Source organism: Onychomys torridus, chromosome 3, assembly GCF_903995425.1.
Source record: "Onychomys torridus chromosome 3, mOncTor1.1, whole genome shotgun sequence".
In the NCBI taxonomy this organism is placed as follows: domain Eukaryota; kingdom Metazoa; phylum Chordata; class Mammalia; order Rodentia; family Cricetidae; genus Onychomys; species Onychomys torridus.
The window spans coordinates 84621717-84639697 of record NC_050445.1 but is presented as its reverse complement, the minus strand read 5'-3'; the positions used below and the strand labels follow the sequence as shown (position 1 = coordinate 84639697).

Below are 17981 nucleotides of genomic sequence, written 5' to 3'. Positions count from 1 at the left end.
CTCCAATCCTGGGATGATAGGTAAATGCCAATACAACCCTCTTTTGATGTGGGTTCTGGGGGTTCAAACTCAGGTCCTCACTCTTGTGTGGCAGGTACTGACCCACCTCCCCAGCCCTAAGGCTTCCTTTTATTAAAATGGCAAATGCTGGGTGCACCCAGGTGGATGGCCTCGGAACTAACTCCTCGGACAAGCCCTTAAATGCATGGTAAGGAAGACTCCCCTCTGCTTCCCCATCATGGCAGAGCTGTTCTGCATAACCCTAAGTAGAATTTGTAGATAAAGGCATCAGCTGAACTCAACTCACTCCAAGTTTTTTTGAAACAGATTCTTTTCTCTGCTTTCTTTCCCTACCCAAGTCCTTCTAATTCACATTCAACAGCATAAGGCTAATTTGCACAGAACTTTCAGGTCAATGAACCTGAAATCATCTTGACTACACCCACAAATATGACTGTGCTCCCCACTTCCATCTTACTGCAATAACCCCAAGGCACCAAGATGTTCAGCCATATCTAATTTGGTCAAGTCCATGAGAAAGATGAACAGAGAAAAGGGAGGTAAGTAGTCTTGCTCAGACTCAGGGCAAAAATTCACAGAAACTGGACTAGTTCAGGAGAACAATGGCTAAGTATACAATCTCTACAAACATCAAACACAGCACAATGTGTGACAGTGCTCACAGAGCCCAGAAAACACACATCTTGCTTCTAATTCATGGAGCCAAGCTTCAATCCCCTCCCAAAGGCTACTGCTAGTGAGATAAAACTATGTGAAAGAAAAAATTGCACACTGAACAAATCATATCCATTTCCTGGTGGTTCTCACTAAAGCTTCTGTGTATTTCTTATTGAAACAAGCAAATGGGCTCTAGATACGAAGATCTGATATTACTGTCAGGATAATGTCGGGCTTCAGACTGCTCATAATGCAGCACTGTTGTTTAAAGGAGGCACATCACTTCTCATTTGTCTCACTTGGAAAAGAAGCTGCATTTCATTCAGCGGTAATTCCCTCCATCCCAGCTGAGACAGTGCACGGAGCAACACCTCAACTGAAATCAGCTCTGAAGGCTCCTTTATGAGCACACAGAATGCACAAGACCCCAATTAAATTGCCTACAAAGCTCTGCCATTTTGAGTAAACAAAGGCATCTCGGTAAGGTCATACAATACACAAGGATTGCAGCCAAAAAATTAATTACTAGCATGACACATGTCAAAACAAATTTTTGAAAGGATGGAACAACAGTTGTGAGCGTGTGTTTTATCTCTTTGTATGCAAAACTAGCACTCTCTGGAATGGAAATATATTCATTTATTCAGCCCTTTTCAGAAAACAAAAAAAGTTGATTACTCTCTCTTCCACTTTTTCCTGCATCCAGGTGATGAGCAAATACCACAGGTATAGTGAGTCAGAAAGAAAGGGCAAAAGGAGGCTCCCACAGGTGGCATTTCTGACAGACAAGAGCAATGAATGTAGAACATCTGGTTTGCAAAAGAAAAAGAAAAAAGAAAAAAGAAAGAAAGAAAGAGAGAGAAAGGAAGGAAGGGAGGGAGGAAGGAAGGAAGGCAGGAAGGAAGGCAGGAAGGAAGGCAGGGAGGAAGGCAGGGAGGAAGGCAGGGAGGAAGGCAGGGAGGAAGGCAGGCAGGCGCTGTCAGGCTCCACAGAAAGGCAGCAGCACTTCAGGCATTACCTCACGAAAGCCAAAGCTCTAGACCACACCACATACTGTTTGGGTGCCCTCGGGAGGCTTGCAAGCCATGGGGAGTGCCAGACAAGAGCTTTCAAGGGGTTTTAATACTCTACTAATGCCCAGATTATTTACATTAGAAATACTTTGACAAGTTAAAATGTTTGAGTCCCAGAACTCCAAGAAGAGGAGGAAACATTATCAAGTTCTTCCTTCTGTCACGGAAAACTGTGTCCTGGACCAAAACCGCTTCTCACATCTCACTATGTAGAACTCTGGAAGGCAAAGGTTGAAGCATGCTGTCTACAGTATCTAGTGGCATCATTACTGAGGGCCAAGTCTTGCTTTCCGCTCCCTTTCCCAGCCCACCCCACCCCACCTCAAAACACCAGTACAGCATGTTAGTTAGAAGGTCAAGAGGAAAGCGCCTGGTTTCTCTCCACAGAGTCCCCAGTGCACTGCCTTTCACATCGGGGGACCAAAGGCTACCTCCCTGCGGTGGCTTCTTGCTGTGTTCCTCCCAGACACTTGTCACCTAGAGGGACAATGACACCAGCCCGTCTGGCCACCCATCACAAGCATCCTTCTAAGTGGAAGAGCCAAGGCGCAACTGAACAGTCTGAGTGATGACATTCCCCTTTAGGTTTCTCACGACAGTGCTCCAGATCTTCTTCTGATCCTTAAGAAACACAGGGGTCACCAATCAAAGGCCAACCTGCTTCAGGACTTGAGGAGCAGTAACTGGGTTACCTTGTAGATGAATTTCTGAATGGTCTTATTAAATAAAAAACATGGAGCCAGAAATTGGGGTTAAAGCCTGAGAGAGATCAGAGGACTAGGAACAGCCACAGCTAACCTCACCTCACCAACTCACAGCTTCCAAATGCAAGCGACTTCCTGTCTACCCACGCCTATATGCCTCACTGTTCTGCCATCTGATTTGCTCTCTCTGTCTAGCTACATCACTTCCTCTTCCTGCCCAGCTCTGTCACTTCCTGTCTGTCTGTACAGACCTCCAGACCTCCATGGTTAACTAGTGTTGGAATTTAAGGCATGTGCCACCACACCTGCCCGTTTCCAGATAGATCCCTGCCTGCCAAGTGATAGGATTAAAGGTGTGTGCTAACTCTGCACGACTTTTGTGTTTACTTATAATGGCTTCGTTTTTCCTTTGATCTCTAGGCAAGCTTTATTTATTAGAGCACAAATACCATACCACCACATTTCAGCACAAATAAAACACCCACATTACCTCTCTCAACACTGTGCTTCTATACCCTCGGTACAGTCCTCGGATGCCCTGAAACAAACGAGAGCCAAGCAATCAGAAGGTTGGAACAACAAAGGTTGTGACAAACAGTCTAGAAAGAGACTCGCCTGCTCTAAAATTTGAGTTCTAAGACATTCCTTGGCCACAGTTTTCTAAAGTTAAACATTGTGAACCAGCTTAAGGCACACAAGTTTGGGGTTAGCTCCCTTCAAGTTGGCATCTCTAATAACAAAACAAGAGACATGGTATTAAGTAACTGCATTTTATCTTTTGATAACATTTACATTGTATACATTTCCAAAAGCCAGTCCATCATCCTTTAATGTAAGAACAGGACTTATTTCAGAACTTGGTCAATAATCTCTCAATAAAGTATATATTAAAGATAAGCCTAGTGTTGTATGCTTAAGCACACACATAGTCCAGTGAGCAGCCAGCCATAGGACTGACCTCATTCCTGCAATTGATAACAGCCCAGAAAAATGAGGGATATGGTAGCACAGACCTGTCCGTCATCCCAGCACTCAGGAGGATGAGGAAGGAGATGGAATACCAGCCAGGACCACATAGGAAGTCCTCACCTCCAAAACAAATAACTTTTTCTTTAAACCTAAACTAAGATCGACTTACATTATTTAAGGGGAAAACAAAAAACAAACAAAAAAGACACTACATGATGGCAGAAGCCACAGCCACTGAGGAGCCCAGGCAGCAAGAATGAATGAATAACCCCAGGTTCAAGGACAACCTGAGGTAACACAGCAAGACTTTGACTCATATATCAAAGAAAAACAGAGGCTTCCAATAAACTGATAAAAGAAATCAGCAGCATTCCTACTAGCCATGTGTCTGAAAGAGCAGATTTGGCCACAGCCAACACTGATCAGAAAGAGAAAGAAAATTCTCTTACTTGTTTGTTTTTGTTTGTTTGTTTAAGGGTCTCACTATGTAGTCCTGGTTAGCCTGGAACTCACTGTGTAAACCAAGCTGGCTTCAAAACTTAAAAAGCCTACCTGCCTCTGCCTCCTGAGTTCTGGGATTAAAGGCCTGTGCCCCCATGCCAGGGGAGAAATGACAATTTCATATAACATTATGATGCTGGTATAATTACCAGCCCACTACTATATTTTCATATTAAATACTGCTTCTTCCCCATGGGCCCTCAAATTCTGTAGCAATGTTCTTTCTCACAATGCGTTTGTCTGATTCTGATGCCTAAGACAGATTACACTCAGGGGATATGCTGCGGTGGTACTCAATACGAGATTGCTTCAAAATTTGAAAAAAAAAAAAAAAAGTGAAAATAGAAATTCACAAAGAAAAAGACAGTCCCAGCAAACAAGTTACTGTAGTTAGACATTAAAGCCGTCCTACTTTCCCGATGCCCTGCAATGAGCTACACAGTGTTCTTCCTAAAATCTCCCTCAACAGAGGAGGAGGGGTCAAAGGGCGGCCTTACCTCTTCCTTTAAGATAGTAGAGAAGATCTGCAAGGTTTTTGAAGAGGCAGACACCTGTGCCCTCTGCTTAACCACTTCAGAAGGCACTCGAATCAAGCAGGCAACCTAAAATATACACATTTAATTATATGTGAAAAGGAAGTTGCTGTTGCAAAAACTGACATCTTTTCATAAGCAAAACTAATAATGCAAACACAATCTTAAGATTTAATGTGAGGGGTCAAAGTCTTTTATTAACCTAAAATTCTTGAACCTGCAAGGACACACAGTGTCATCAGAGCTAAAACTCTCCTCTGAATGAGACCTACTCACCTTTGAACACCACATTCCACACATATGTACACACAACTCAGTGGTAGGAAGAAAATTCTCATGAATCCCCAACTCACAAAGCAGTATGTCACAATAATCAACTTTTCAACCCTGTTTCACCAAGGAATCTACTAGAACCACCTTTGCTTGACCAGAAGTAACACACCAGGAGAGGCAAGGCTGACTGTAAGCTGGCACCCCTATTCTTCCCCACCTCATACCAGTCTTCACCAACTCTCAAACAAGCCTGGCACCTAGGCCTTCCCACCACACAACTGAGGAGTCACCCAGCACCATCATTCCAGCCGACACTGGTCCTGATGAGCCAACTTCACACCTAGCTAAGTCAACAAGTAATTCTTAAACTGTCTTCAGGGAAGTGAAGAGGGTTCAACACGGTAAAGGCCGGCTGCCTACTTTCAGAAATAGAAGACTAAGCAACTGTTCAACTGGAAGACAGGAGTGGGGACAGGTACTCAGTCACGGGGAAGAAGACACAAAGGGATCGTTGAACTGTTTAAAGGGAAGACATGAGCAGCACAGCAATATTCCAGATGGACAAATGCTTTCTATATCTTGGTGTCCAATATTTTACATACGCTTGAGAACACTAAATTTCAGCTTTTAGAATATGAATATACATTTATATGTAAGGGATGGCAAGAAATGCAGATAACCTTTCTTCAAGTAATGTGGGGGACTAGCCCCCGCCCCCGTACTCTTGAATGAGGGATAAGATATTTAGATAGAAATATAGAGGGGAGAGAAGGAGACAGACAGAAACACAGGACAGCCTCAGGAGGGCCTGGATCCTAATCCACTGGCCCCTTCTGTCTCTTCTAAAGGGCTTTTTAAAGGAATGCCAAGGGGTGGGGTAAAAGACCTCCCCCTAACACAGCCAAGTGCAGACCCTTCCAGTCACCTGGTAACCATGCATGTGATCAAGCCATCCCCTTATGCAGCCCTGCTGGGTAAAGCAAGCTCAGATCTCACCAGGAAACCTCTGTGGGCTCCCACACAGTGATACATACATACTGCGAGGCTTGGTGGCACAGGTCTATAATGCCAGTTTCTGGGGTGGCTGGGATAGAAGGATCCAAAGTTTAAGGCCTCCCTGGACAACTTAGCAAGACTGTGCATCATAAACTAAAGTAAGAAGGCTGAGGACACAGGCCAGTTGTACAGCCTTTACCTGGCATATATGCCCGAGGTTCAGTCTAGAGTACCACGAGATAAACTATGTTGCAAAATAGAACTGCTCTCATTATGCAGGCTAGGCTAGCCTTTAGCCCATAATCCTCTAACCTCAACCTCCAAAATGCTAGGATTACAGGCATACGTGTACTAACATGCCTGGCCAAAGCTTATCTTTTTTCCTTTAAAAATATAGTATTTTTTTATCAATTCTTTAAGAATTTCATACATGTATACAATGAAATATGATTATCTACCTCCAACATAATCCCCTCCCAACCTTACATCCCATCCTCTTTGTTTTTAAATAACCCATGAGTCTAGTTAGTGCTGCCTATATGAGACAGGTGTGGCACTCTCCACGGAACATGGTTGACCTACCAGGGGCCATGCTCCTAACAAAACTAACTCTCCTTCCTATCCCTCCCTCCCTCAGGGGCCATCAACTCTCTAAAGTTTCTCAGCTAGGAGTAGGGGTTGGTGAGCCCCACTCCACTCCAAGCTAGAATGTTGATCTTGTATATGTCTTGTGCGGGCAACCACAGCTTCTGTGAGTCTTGTCTAAAAGATACTGCTTGCCACAGTCCTTCTTGATCTCTTAAAATCTCCCTGCCCCTTCTTCCATGACATTTCTTGAGTCCTGGGAGGAGGGAATGTGGTATAGATGTACCATTTACAGCTGAGCACGCCACAGCATTTTGACCAGGTATGAGTGTCTTTGCACTTTGACCAGGTGTGAGTGTCTTTGCACTTTGACCAGGTGTGAGTTTCTTTGTTAACTGCTATCCTCTGAACAGAGAAATATCTTTGATGCTATGCTACACTAATCTATGAGTATAGAGATATGGCTTTAGAGGGCAGTTCCACACTTTGTTCATTTATCAAAATAATAGTAGGTTTACCCTTGGGGCCTAATGAGCCTCCCAACCATGGGTTCTTGGCCATAATTATATGTGTTTCCTCCTGTTGAATAGGCTTTAATTCTAAACAAGAAACAATTGGTTACTCCCATAACATCCATGCCATTATTACACCGATGTATTTATTATCTGTATTATCTTGTCAGGTCAATTAAGATTCCTAAATTTCCTTCTCTCTCTCTCTCTCTCTCTCTCTCTCTCTCTCTCTCTCTCACTCTCTCACTCACTCACTTTCACTCTCTGTCTCATATAAAAATGTTTCCTTGGAGTTATAGCTTGCCCAAATAAAAGCCCAGTGTCAGGTATGGGATACCTCCGCTTGAGTAGTTCATGAGAGTATCCTGGAGACCCCCCATACAACAGGCTTTTGCCACTGTTCTTGGTTGCCCACCAGAACTTTTGAAGACAATACACATTTGGGTCACAGGACAAGGAAAAATCAAGCTGGTGCTAACAGGATGGATTCCTCCTTGCTGGCTACTGCTTCACAAAGCTATGAAGGCTGCTGGGGGAGAACTGTTATCAACAGCTTCATGCAGCTGAGGCTTACTTCTTTCAAAGCAGATTCTTCTAATTTCTAATCACAGATTCTAATCTAATTGGATATACCAAAAGAGGTTTTGTTCTTTCCAAAATTAAATGGCTCTAAGAGTTACAGAATTTTTGATGTCAAAAACATTAGTGGCAAACATTTTAGACTCTGCAAGCTTCATGGCTCTGTTACCATGGCTCAACCACACTGTTTTTAATACAAAGAAGCCATAGACAATGACATGTGAATAACAGTTTGTGCTTGTTCTAATAAATCTTTATTTATAAAAGCAAACAGTAGTTTGTTCTAGGTATAAACAGTGACAAATTCTTCTTTGGTACTATCCTTAGCACAGCAGAGATGTATGCCTCAGCACTCCAAGATGCAAGGACAAAGGTGACATGTTGTATCTGTATGAGCTATGGACCCAGCTGGCATAGACACAGACTCTGAGAGCTTAAAGCACTGGTGCGTTTTGTTGACACACAACAGATATGGTTCTAATGAAGGAATCATTACCTCAAGTTACATCTCTCCCAAAATTGACATTTATAAAACAATAAAATTTAATTTCCACTTCTTCACTCACCAAGTATTTGAATCCCACCATACCCAAAAATGTCTGCAGTGGAGTCCAACATCTTTCCACCCGATCTCCCCTCAAAATTAACTCATTTCCAAAAATTATATTGAGGCAGACACTGTACATGACCTCCACTGTAATGATGAATAAGGTTTGCCCTTTTAGCCAGTGTATTGGTGCTGTGACCAATGTGTTGATGCATGCCTGTAATACTAGAACTTGGAATCACAAGGTTCAAGGTTATCCTCAACTATGTAAGGAGTTCAAGGTCAGCCTGGGCTATGTGAAACACTGTCCTATCAAAGAAGAAACAGAAGAAGAAGGGAGAAGAGGAGGAGGAAAGAGGAGAAAAGAAACAATGGCCTGTCTCTAATAAATGACGGGAGGTGGGCGATAGACAAGGATTTCAGAATCATGGAAAGAGAAGGGAGGTTTTGGGTCTACAGCAGTGGGGTACTGGGTGGAACCTCCAGACCTAGGGGAAACAGTTAGGGATAATTCAGTTCAAGAACCTTCCAAATGAGCCGGAAGGAGCCGGCAAGAAAGGCGCAAGGGGAGGCGGGGAGAGGAGATGAGGGGGAAGCACATGAGCACAAGGCAGAGTGCTTAAGGGGACCATGGCAGCCTGGGTCAACACAGCCTCCCTCAGCTGGCAGCCACCCAAGCCATAACCTAGTATCAAAGCATCAGGTCATGGCCAGGAGCTCCAGGCAATCAGATGAGGAGGCTCCAGCCACCATCATACACAGCTTGAGCTTCATGCCACAGACCAAGAAAGTCAGAGTTAAGCAGAGACTCGATGACCTATGACTGTGGTGCAGCGTGAGAGAAGAGAAAAACAAGATTCAAATATCAGCTGCAAGGCGGAAGACAAGCTAAAAGATGGCCACGAAAGACGATGAAAGATGCCAAGAAATAAATACAGCTTAGAGGTGAGGAAATTCAAAGGAAAAGACTTGAAGAAACTCTCAGATTTGATTTGTTAAAACCACTCAGACCACAGCCTGTTAAGCTGATCTAATAAATCCCTTACTAATATGTAGGTACACATTAGTTCATTCTATCAGTTCTGCTCCTTGGAGAACCCTGACTAATACAGCTAGCAAACAAGAAAAATACCACGGCTCGAACTACGGAAGCCCTGAGAGGTCAGATGGGGGCTGGCACCAGAAGAACAACAGATCACCCAAGATGGAGCCCTGAGGAGCACCAGCTCTTGAAGGACAGGCAAGACAAGAAGCGGTCAGTAAAGCATGAGGGGCAGGCTGGACGGCCAGGCGGCTGCAGGGAGCCCCATGCTGTCTAGGGTGCTCTGTGACAGGCTGCCCAGAGGCTAGACACAGACAGCCAGTCTGATTTAAAGTGGCACTGGCCAGTCCACGAGGCAGAGGCTACCCAGGCCATTGGGCACCAACAAAGGAGCTGAGAAAACTGAGTCACGCTGAAAGTGTCATATGCACCAGATCTGGCAAAGGTGGTGTAAAGAAGTACCATAAACTATCCCATTGTGTATTCTACCCTGGTTATACACCAAAATGTTATTATGGATGTGTGTGTATGCAGTAGGTCAAATTACATCTGCATTCTGTACTGCACTTCCAAAAAGTCTGCTAAAACAGCTTCATCCTCATTCCCAGGAGCTGCATCAGCACCCACGGATGAGGTGTCAAAGTTCAGTGTCAGTGTAGTGGGGCAGACTGGTTGTGGCATCTCAGCCATGCTCTTCCTGCAATCATTCAGATCACCCAGAGACACAGGCCCAGTGCTCCTCAGATCACCCAGATCACCCAGAGACACAGGCAGGCCCAGTGATCCTGAGATCACTCAGATCACTTGGAGATACAGGCCCTGTTGAGGTTCTTTTTGTGGCCTTCCTTCGTATGCATTTCCAGACCTGCATTTATTCTAAGTGTTGTGAATCAGAAACAGTAGTAACAGCGATCCTAAGTCATAACTATGTCTATAAACTCATTTGGTGATAGGCAGTTCAACACTTAATATAGACCCGGGCTCTCTAACCTTACGTCCTCCCACACTGCCACAAGTGGCCTCAAGCAGAAAAGAAGGGCTGATCTCCAGCACCTCTCATTGACCAACATACCTGAAGTGAAAACATGCTCCTCTTCTGGGGAGATGTCCTCCCAGCAGACATCCCCTTGCACTGTTGGCTATACCAGTGTGATATGGCCACCTCCTTTGTTAGGAAGGCTCAAGACACATATGTCTAGCAAAGGTCAGGACCATTATATCCAAGTCAGTATTCTGTTACCATGGTAACAGCAAGACAGAAGTTGGCAACTCAGGGAAAAGTGGGATCATATATGAAGACATAGAGGCTATGAAAGGGTAGGCAGGAGCCCTGGCCTGTTCTATCCATCATGGAACCATTCCTGTACCAAATGACCCCAAGTCAATGACGAGAAAAGAGGGGCTTCAGACCACTCCTGGGATACTCTGAGTGACCTCGTAAGCATTCTGCTGACCTCCTTCAACCTTACTCTGCTCCTAACCCTTGCACTTTTATTTCCTGACTAATAAATAAACATATATAGTTATAAAATCGTATGTATATAATGTGTGATTCTCCTTAATCTGTCTTTTTATGGTATCCACTAGATACTATTTTTTATGTGTTGTATGTGTTATGATATATATGTAGTATGTGTGTACACTTGGGCAAGCTCATGCACCTATGGGTGTACATGAAGAGGCCAGAGGAGGACACTGGACATCTTTTCTATTGTTTCACTTAAAGCTCTTTTATTGTTTTTCTTGTCAAGACAGTCTGTCTGTCTGTCTGTCTGTCTGTCTCTGTCTCCCCACCCCTCTCTCTCTCCTTGAACTAAAGCTCACTGATTCAGCTAGGCATCCAGACAGGAATGCTACCACCCTCCAACATTAGGGTTACTGGCACATACGGCCATATATGGCTTTTACATGGGTAATGGGATTTGAACACACTTCCTCTTGCTTTCAGAGAATTATTCTTGCCCACTGAGCAATCCCTCCTGGCCTCTTATTCTATAATTTTTTCTATAGCTTTCCATTACTATACCTTGTCTATCACAAAAAAAAAAGGTCCTTCATTATTCTTAATTCCTAAAGAGACTCTTACCTGACATTTTACACTATTCACTATGTGTGTGTGTGCAAGAACACAAGCACTTGTGTGCAGCAGGCTTTCTTGGACCTCCAGCCCCAAATCGTGATACGGAGACTTATTATTAATTGTGAGCGCTCAGCTCTTATAACTCAATTTAACCTGTTTCTCTTCATCTACGTTTTGCCTCGGGGCTTTCAGCCTTTCTTTCACTCTGTGTGTCCTCCTCCATGTCTGGCTGGCCCCATGCATCTCTCTCTTTTTCACCCTCATTCTCTCTTCTTGTTCTCTTGAGCCTAGATTCCTGCTTCTAGTTAGTCTCTCTGCCCGTCAGCCCCACCTATCCCTCTACTGCCTAGCTATTGGCCAATCAGATTTTTATTAGACCAATCAGGCGCCTTAGGCAGGCAAAGCAGCACATCTTTACACAAACGCAGCATAAACAAATGTAACACACCTTTACATAGTTAAAGTAATACTCCACAATACTTGTGTGCATGGGCACCTGAGGCCTGAGGTCAACACCTGGTCCCTTCCTCAAATGTGTGTCACCTTTATATGCTGAGACAGGGTCTCTCCTGGAACCTGAAGCTTGCCATTTCAGCTAGGCTGACTAGCTGGCCAGTGAGCCCCAGTAATCTTCACAACACTGCCTCCCAATAATGGGGTTATAGGCACATGTAGCTATGTCTGGCTTTTACATGGGTGCTGGGGATTTGAACTCAGATCCTCTTGTTTTCACAGCAAGCACTCTTACCCACTAAGCCACCTCCCCAGTCCTTCTTACTAACTTATAATTTAAAAACATTTTTCTACTGAGCCGTAAGTACCTTGAGAGTGAGAAAAATATCTACCAACCTCACCAACCAACTGAAGAAAAGGAAAACTGTTATAGATAATATTTTTGTGTTGTTGTACATAAAAAGGAAATTAAACTACCAAGAAGGAAAAAAATACCAAAAAGTTATGCATTTCCACACAAGTATCCTTACCAATATTCCCTTATTTTTCAACTATCTTTCTATGATATGTCCATACATATTTTGATAAAAAGACTAGAAAAAAATACAATAGGATTACAGTTATTTTTTTCCTGCCTATCATATTTTCTAAATTCTCTGCAATTACCCCGTATAAGTTCCGTGGGCCAGAGACTTTATGTGAGGGGGACATAAAATGAAGGGCCAACTTAAAATGCACTTGTAGATGCAAGACTACTACTGCTGTGGCAGCTGTGTCTGTGTTGAGTTGGCAATGATCTATGGCAGAGCTGGGCAGACAGCTCCCCAGAGGCTTCAAACTACACATGAACTGCTTCTTTGGGTAAGAGTGTGAACTTTCTAAAACCCACGGAAAACTGAGATGCAAAATGAAGTCCACTGACACCGACAGCACCTAAAGGCAAACTCCCAACATCCACAACTCAGCACAGAATGAAAACACATAAATAAATGAAAGAGAAGAGAAAGAAGAGGGCACACTAATGCCTTGTGCTTTCCAATTCCGGAGGTCAACAATGAAATATGACCCCAATACGGCAGGAAAATAGGAGCTGCCCACTTTTGAGGTGCAGCATAAATATTTATAGAACTTCATGCTTCATAACCCTTCATGCTCTTAGATTACATTTTTATTTCTTAAAAATACAGAAACAGAGAAAAACTTGGAAAAGGTTCTCAGATGAAAAAAGTCTCGGCTATCGTCTGGTACAAAGGCCCCAGCATGGCATCTGACTTCTGTAGCATGGCAATTCGGGCCCAAGAAAGTCTACAAAGAAATGTCTCATCTCCCTCCTCCAGCTCCCCCAATGCCTTCCATTTGGTTTTCTGATTTTTCTTCAATTTGAGTGTGAGGAACAACAGAGCACTACACAGAACAAAGCATGTCTGGGTGCTGCAGGTCTATGAGAGGAAATGCAAGAAACTCTGTCCCCAAGTCTCCTGGAACACTTGCTCTGGGGCACACTCTCTCCTCACACACTTGGGATGAAGCCAGGGCATAGGGATGGTGGCATCTTCATCAAACCCAAGATGCTTCACATGGTAAAGTTCTATCAAAATGGCTTTACATAAAGAAAATATATATGGAGCTGAGCATGACGATTCATACCTATAATTCTAAAACTCAGGAGGAGAGACAGGGGAGTCAATAGTGAAGGCCAGTATAGCCTACAGGAGAAAAGACCCAGAGATATAGAGAGAGGCTGACAGACAGAGAGCCAGGCGGAGACAGACACAGAGAAACAGAGACAGACAAAGAGAAATACATGTGCACCCATCTTTCATCAACTTAAAAAGAAAACAGAATCCTGGGCTCATTAGAATTAATGCCAGGAATATGACAAAAGTTATGGTTAAAATGTTGGTTGAATACTGATGCAGCTACCAAGAGTTTTCTTTCTTGGAAATAAACTTCTCTGAAAGTTAAGCTTACCGTTCCAGGGGCAACCCAACCATCTATTAAATCAACAGAAACTGATAAACGTATGGAAGTAAATGACTCCAGTGACCTTCAGCATCATAGAAAGGGAACAAACAAGGGCTGGGGAGATGGCTCAGCAGGGAAAGGAGCTTGCTGCCAAGCCTGGCGTCCTGACATTCATCACACTGTGGAGGCCAGAATGGAACCTCAAGCTGTCTTCTGATGTCCACGTGCACACCACGGCATGTGTGTGAGTATGCATGCACACACACATATGCACACACACATATGTACACACACAAACAAACACACACACACACACACACACACACACACACACACACACACACACACACACGAGAGGGTGGGGGATAATAGGACAGAGACAAGAGATGGTAGGAGATGATACTAAAATCTCTGGTTCTTCCTTGCCACAGCCAGGTTCCATACCTTCAACACATGTCTTCCAGGGTTTCACAATTTCCTTCTGCTCTCTCACTGTGGACACACTCAAGGTTTCACACAGGGAACCTGTTACCTTCATTAAAAGTTTGCCATGCTTACAAGCATTTGAGGGACTCAGCTAATTATAAATTAGTAAATTCCTCATACTTCAAATGGCAAGTCTATAATACAGCCAACAGAAACCTAAGACTTTGTCAAATAGAGCCAACCAAAGATCAATTATATCTGCAGAAAAATCAATGTTGGGCTTTCTAGAACAAACTCATAGCAGATTGCTACAAAGAACATCAGAGAAACAGAGTAACAACAGAGACTTTTGGAAAGCAGTTTTACTTCCATTTTATGCTACTTTCTTTTTCTAGCTCCCCAAATTCTCTTTAGAAAGCAGGCTTCAATTAACAGCTAACATGTCTTTCCATGCCACCATTTAAAATTAAGAAAACCTCTACAACCCCACGGTTCATTTGTGCATCAAGCCTGCCATCTTCTGGTTATATACAGAACTGTACCTGTTGGTGAAAAGCAATTTGGAAATCCTACCTATATCTCTCCCATTGAGACAGTTTCCAAACCTTTCTTCCTTAAGTGGCTCCCCTCACTTACACAACCACCCTATAAGAACCGTAAGAAAAGTTTCAATCTCTGCAGGTACTGGGCTCTCTTGAGAAAACCAACACTGTCCCCAGTAACGCAGACTGCAACTAAGTGAATAGTCTTCTCCACAGAAATCATTATACTGACCTGTAGGCCCTGGCAGTAAACATTTAAGAATCGTTATACAAACCACAGGCCTCCCACTTCTGTACTTCTCCATCACAGAAGTGAGTCGTGATTCAAAGGAGAATGGAAGCCCGAATCATCAATCTGTAGATTCCTCTTAACAGATAAACCTGAAGGCGGGACACTATGACAGTAGAACACGCCATCACACACTTATTGGTAAATGTACCTTCACAAGAATTATAGGAAGGGACCTCCTGGGCTACAGCAAAGATGCCAAGCAGCATGCTCTCTGTAGCACAGTGTCACTTGCATCCTCTGGCTTGCGGCTTCTCCTTCAGCTTGTAGTCTTCAGGTCTCCTGGGTCCGGCTGCTTTCCTTCCCTCTTGGTGTAAGGATGCTTGGGATTAGACTGAGTCCACCTGACAATCTTAAACTCTTAAGATCCCTCATCCTATCTGCCCAACCTCTTTTGCAAAGTAACATTCTCAGGTTTCAGGAATCAGAGGAGGGGGCATGATGTTCTCTAAAATAGAAACAGTAAGTTCTAGAACCTGGTTTTCTTTTTTTAAGAAACAAAATGATCTGTATTTTTTGCTTCAACTGACTTTTTAATTTTTATTTAATATGCGTGTACTATTTTTCATCATTCCTCTCCTCCTGCCACCCCCCTCCCTAAACACCATCTCAAAGTCATGGCTTCTTTTTGTTTTGGGAATTTGTTGGTTTGTTTTTGGTGTGTGTAAGCTGAGAACTAACTTATTAGGAAACTTTTCCCTGAAAAACACTAATTCTTCCTCTCTCCAGAGTTACTGATTGCCTTACTTCCTTGTCTAGTAGTGGAGCTCCATGAGATTTCCCCCATCCATATTAGCAAGTCAACTGGGGGTGTCACTGTTTAGGAAGCCATATTGGGATTTTTACAGATGGAGCTTCCCTGTCATGTCTAGAAGACACAACTTTACTGCAGATTTTCTGGTCCACTGGCTCTTACAATCTTTCCACCCCATCTTCCGCTATGTCCCCTGAGCCTTGGAAGCAACGGCTGTGTTGTGGATTATCCATTCACTGTCAGCTGTCCTCTACATTTTGACCAGTTGTCTGGTTCCACTTCTAAAAAAAGCAGCAGCTTCTTTGATGAGGGGGTGAAAGCTCCATTATTCAGAGGTATGAGGATAAGAAGTTCCAGTACAGACAGAGGTTAAATGGGTCAGCAGTGGTAGTAGGAGGTTCCCTTCTATGATTCCTGACCTCACTAGCCTTGGGTAGCTGGCTGCATTTCCAAAACCAGGTTAGATTTCCCTTCTGTTAACTGGGCCTTAAGTCCAATTAGACCGCTGCTGGTTACTGCTGCAGTTCATAGGCATCACAGCTGTGTAAGACTATTACTTTCTCCCCTTGGTAGCTTGCATATTGCCTTCTGGTACTATGGTATTCAAAGCGGCAGCTTTGGGGTAAGAACCAGTTCAATTCCTTTAAGTCCCGGGTCTGAAGTGCACCTTCACCCTCTGGGAAGCAAACAAGAGCAATAGCCTACATTGTTGGGGAGTCCTCTCTTGACCAACAACTCAAAAGAAGGTTTCTCATGAACTGTACTAGAGATTTTGTTAGTCTATGGCTCTTGTAGGGAAACTTGTCACCCAAATGGCATAACTTTGCTAAAACCACACACACACACACTATGTATAATTTTAGGTAAATATAAAATAATATGATTCCCTATGGCCTTTTCAAAGATCCTTAGTGTTATTTTTCCCTCCTTCCTAGGGTTCACCTAGGTCATTCTCATTGAAGAACCTTTCTACAGGACTTGTGGATTGGGCGTGGGGTGCTGTCTTGAACTCTTATACTGTTTATTTTTAATGAAACCTGGACATGTGGATGTCTTTGGTTGTATGTCTGATGTGGACACAGCAGACTGGGCCCCGGGTCTAACGGTGGGTCTTGGGTTAGGTATGGGGATTAGGTAAAGTGCAGGTGGACTAGGATCCGGCACACTCACCAGGCTGAGCCCAGGTACAGGCGGCGCAGGCTGTCTGATCCTGGAGGTTGAACAGGCCACAAGCTTATTACCCAAGTCCTGTACTTTCTCATCTCTGCTTCTGTCATTTTTATACATACCATAAAAAAGCAGAAACCTCTACAGAGGTGTTCCTGGCAATACACAGAAACACTGGCCTCATTAATCATCCTCCATGGTGTGCTATTGTCCACACATAGCCAAGAAATCTTCAGCAAGGCACTCAACTTTTTCAAGTTTAATTTTTCTGTATTCTTGTATCAAAACTGTAAAAATGTGTCACATAGAAATTTATGTGGCATGGAACCAGGAATAACATTTACTGTGCTCTGTGTGAGAGGCAAGGCTGAGTGCTAAGTACTGCATTATTTCATCCCTGTAAGAACTGGGGGTGAGGCAGCATGCACGCCTGTTTGTCCAGGTAGAAAGAGCAGTGGCTCCAGGAATGAAACAGTGCACAGGTGGGTGCTCATGCATGGGTGTGTTTGTGTGTGTGTGCGTGGACGCGCACGCAGCACGTGTACACACACAAGCATACACACATGCACACGCACACACACAAGAAGGAGGTGCGAATATGTGGGGAAGTCACAGTTGTGAGTCCCGTCTATAATTTGAAAATATATGATCCACACAGCAAGCCCTCAAAATAGTCCCTGGCCATTCAATGAAGGAATCCACCCATTTATTTATATGCTTCTCAGAGACAGGATTAATTAACAGTTTTTATTCTGCTTCCCAGCACCTGGCATGGTACCAGCTATATGGAGAACACACAAATACTGGAAATCACACAGCCACAGACCAAGGCAAATTAGTGACCAAGGCATTTAATTCATTACCTTCCCAAGAACTGTTTTCTAACCAACCAGAAGGCTAGCAGATACCAAATCTTGGTAGGCATTAGGGGGAAAAGTCACCTTCACAAGCCAGTATTGTCTTAAAAATGAGTTTGCCTCTGACAAACCTCAAGCTCACACAGAAGTAGCTAAACCTAACTTCTTTTAATGCTGCTGTCCTTAGAAAGAAGGACTGGATTTTCCTATACACAACACAAGGGCAATGACTGGTGACATTACCCTCTCACAGCTCCAAATAGTTCCTTCAATTTCATCATAATGTGTGAATATCATGTTGTTATATAAAGCTCAACTTAATTGTCTTCCAGAAACTGTTCCAAAGCCAACACAGCTTCCCTTCCGTCTTGTATTCTGATAGCTAGTCACCGAACAATGCCATCACAAACCAATGGCATCTGAACTGAAGCTGCACACTGTGTTGGAAAAGTGAGA

At 43.6% G+C, this 17981-nt stretch overlaps 1 protein-coding gene across 4 annotated transcripts in view; it reads right to left on the bottom strand.

Annotated features, from left to right (window-relative positions):
- The window catches only part of Slc25a26 (solute carrier family 25 member 26), a 126012-nt gene that overhangs the window by 79363 nt on the left and 28668 nt on the right, over positions 1–17981 (bottom strand). For all 4 annotated transcript variants that reach the window (XM_036180402.1, XM_036180403.1, XM_036180404.1 and 1 more), the window contains 2 exons: positions 4423–4527; positions 2946–2993 (listed from right to left, as the gene is read on the bottom strand). In XM_036180402.1, coding sequence (XP_036036295.1) covers positions 2946–2993; positions 4423–4527 — 153 coding nt within the window. The remainder of the gene's footprint in view (positions 1–2945; positions 2994–4422; positions 4528–17981) is intronic.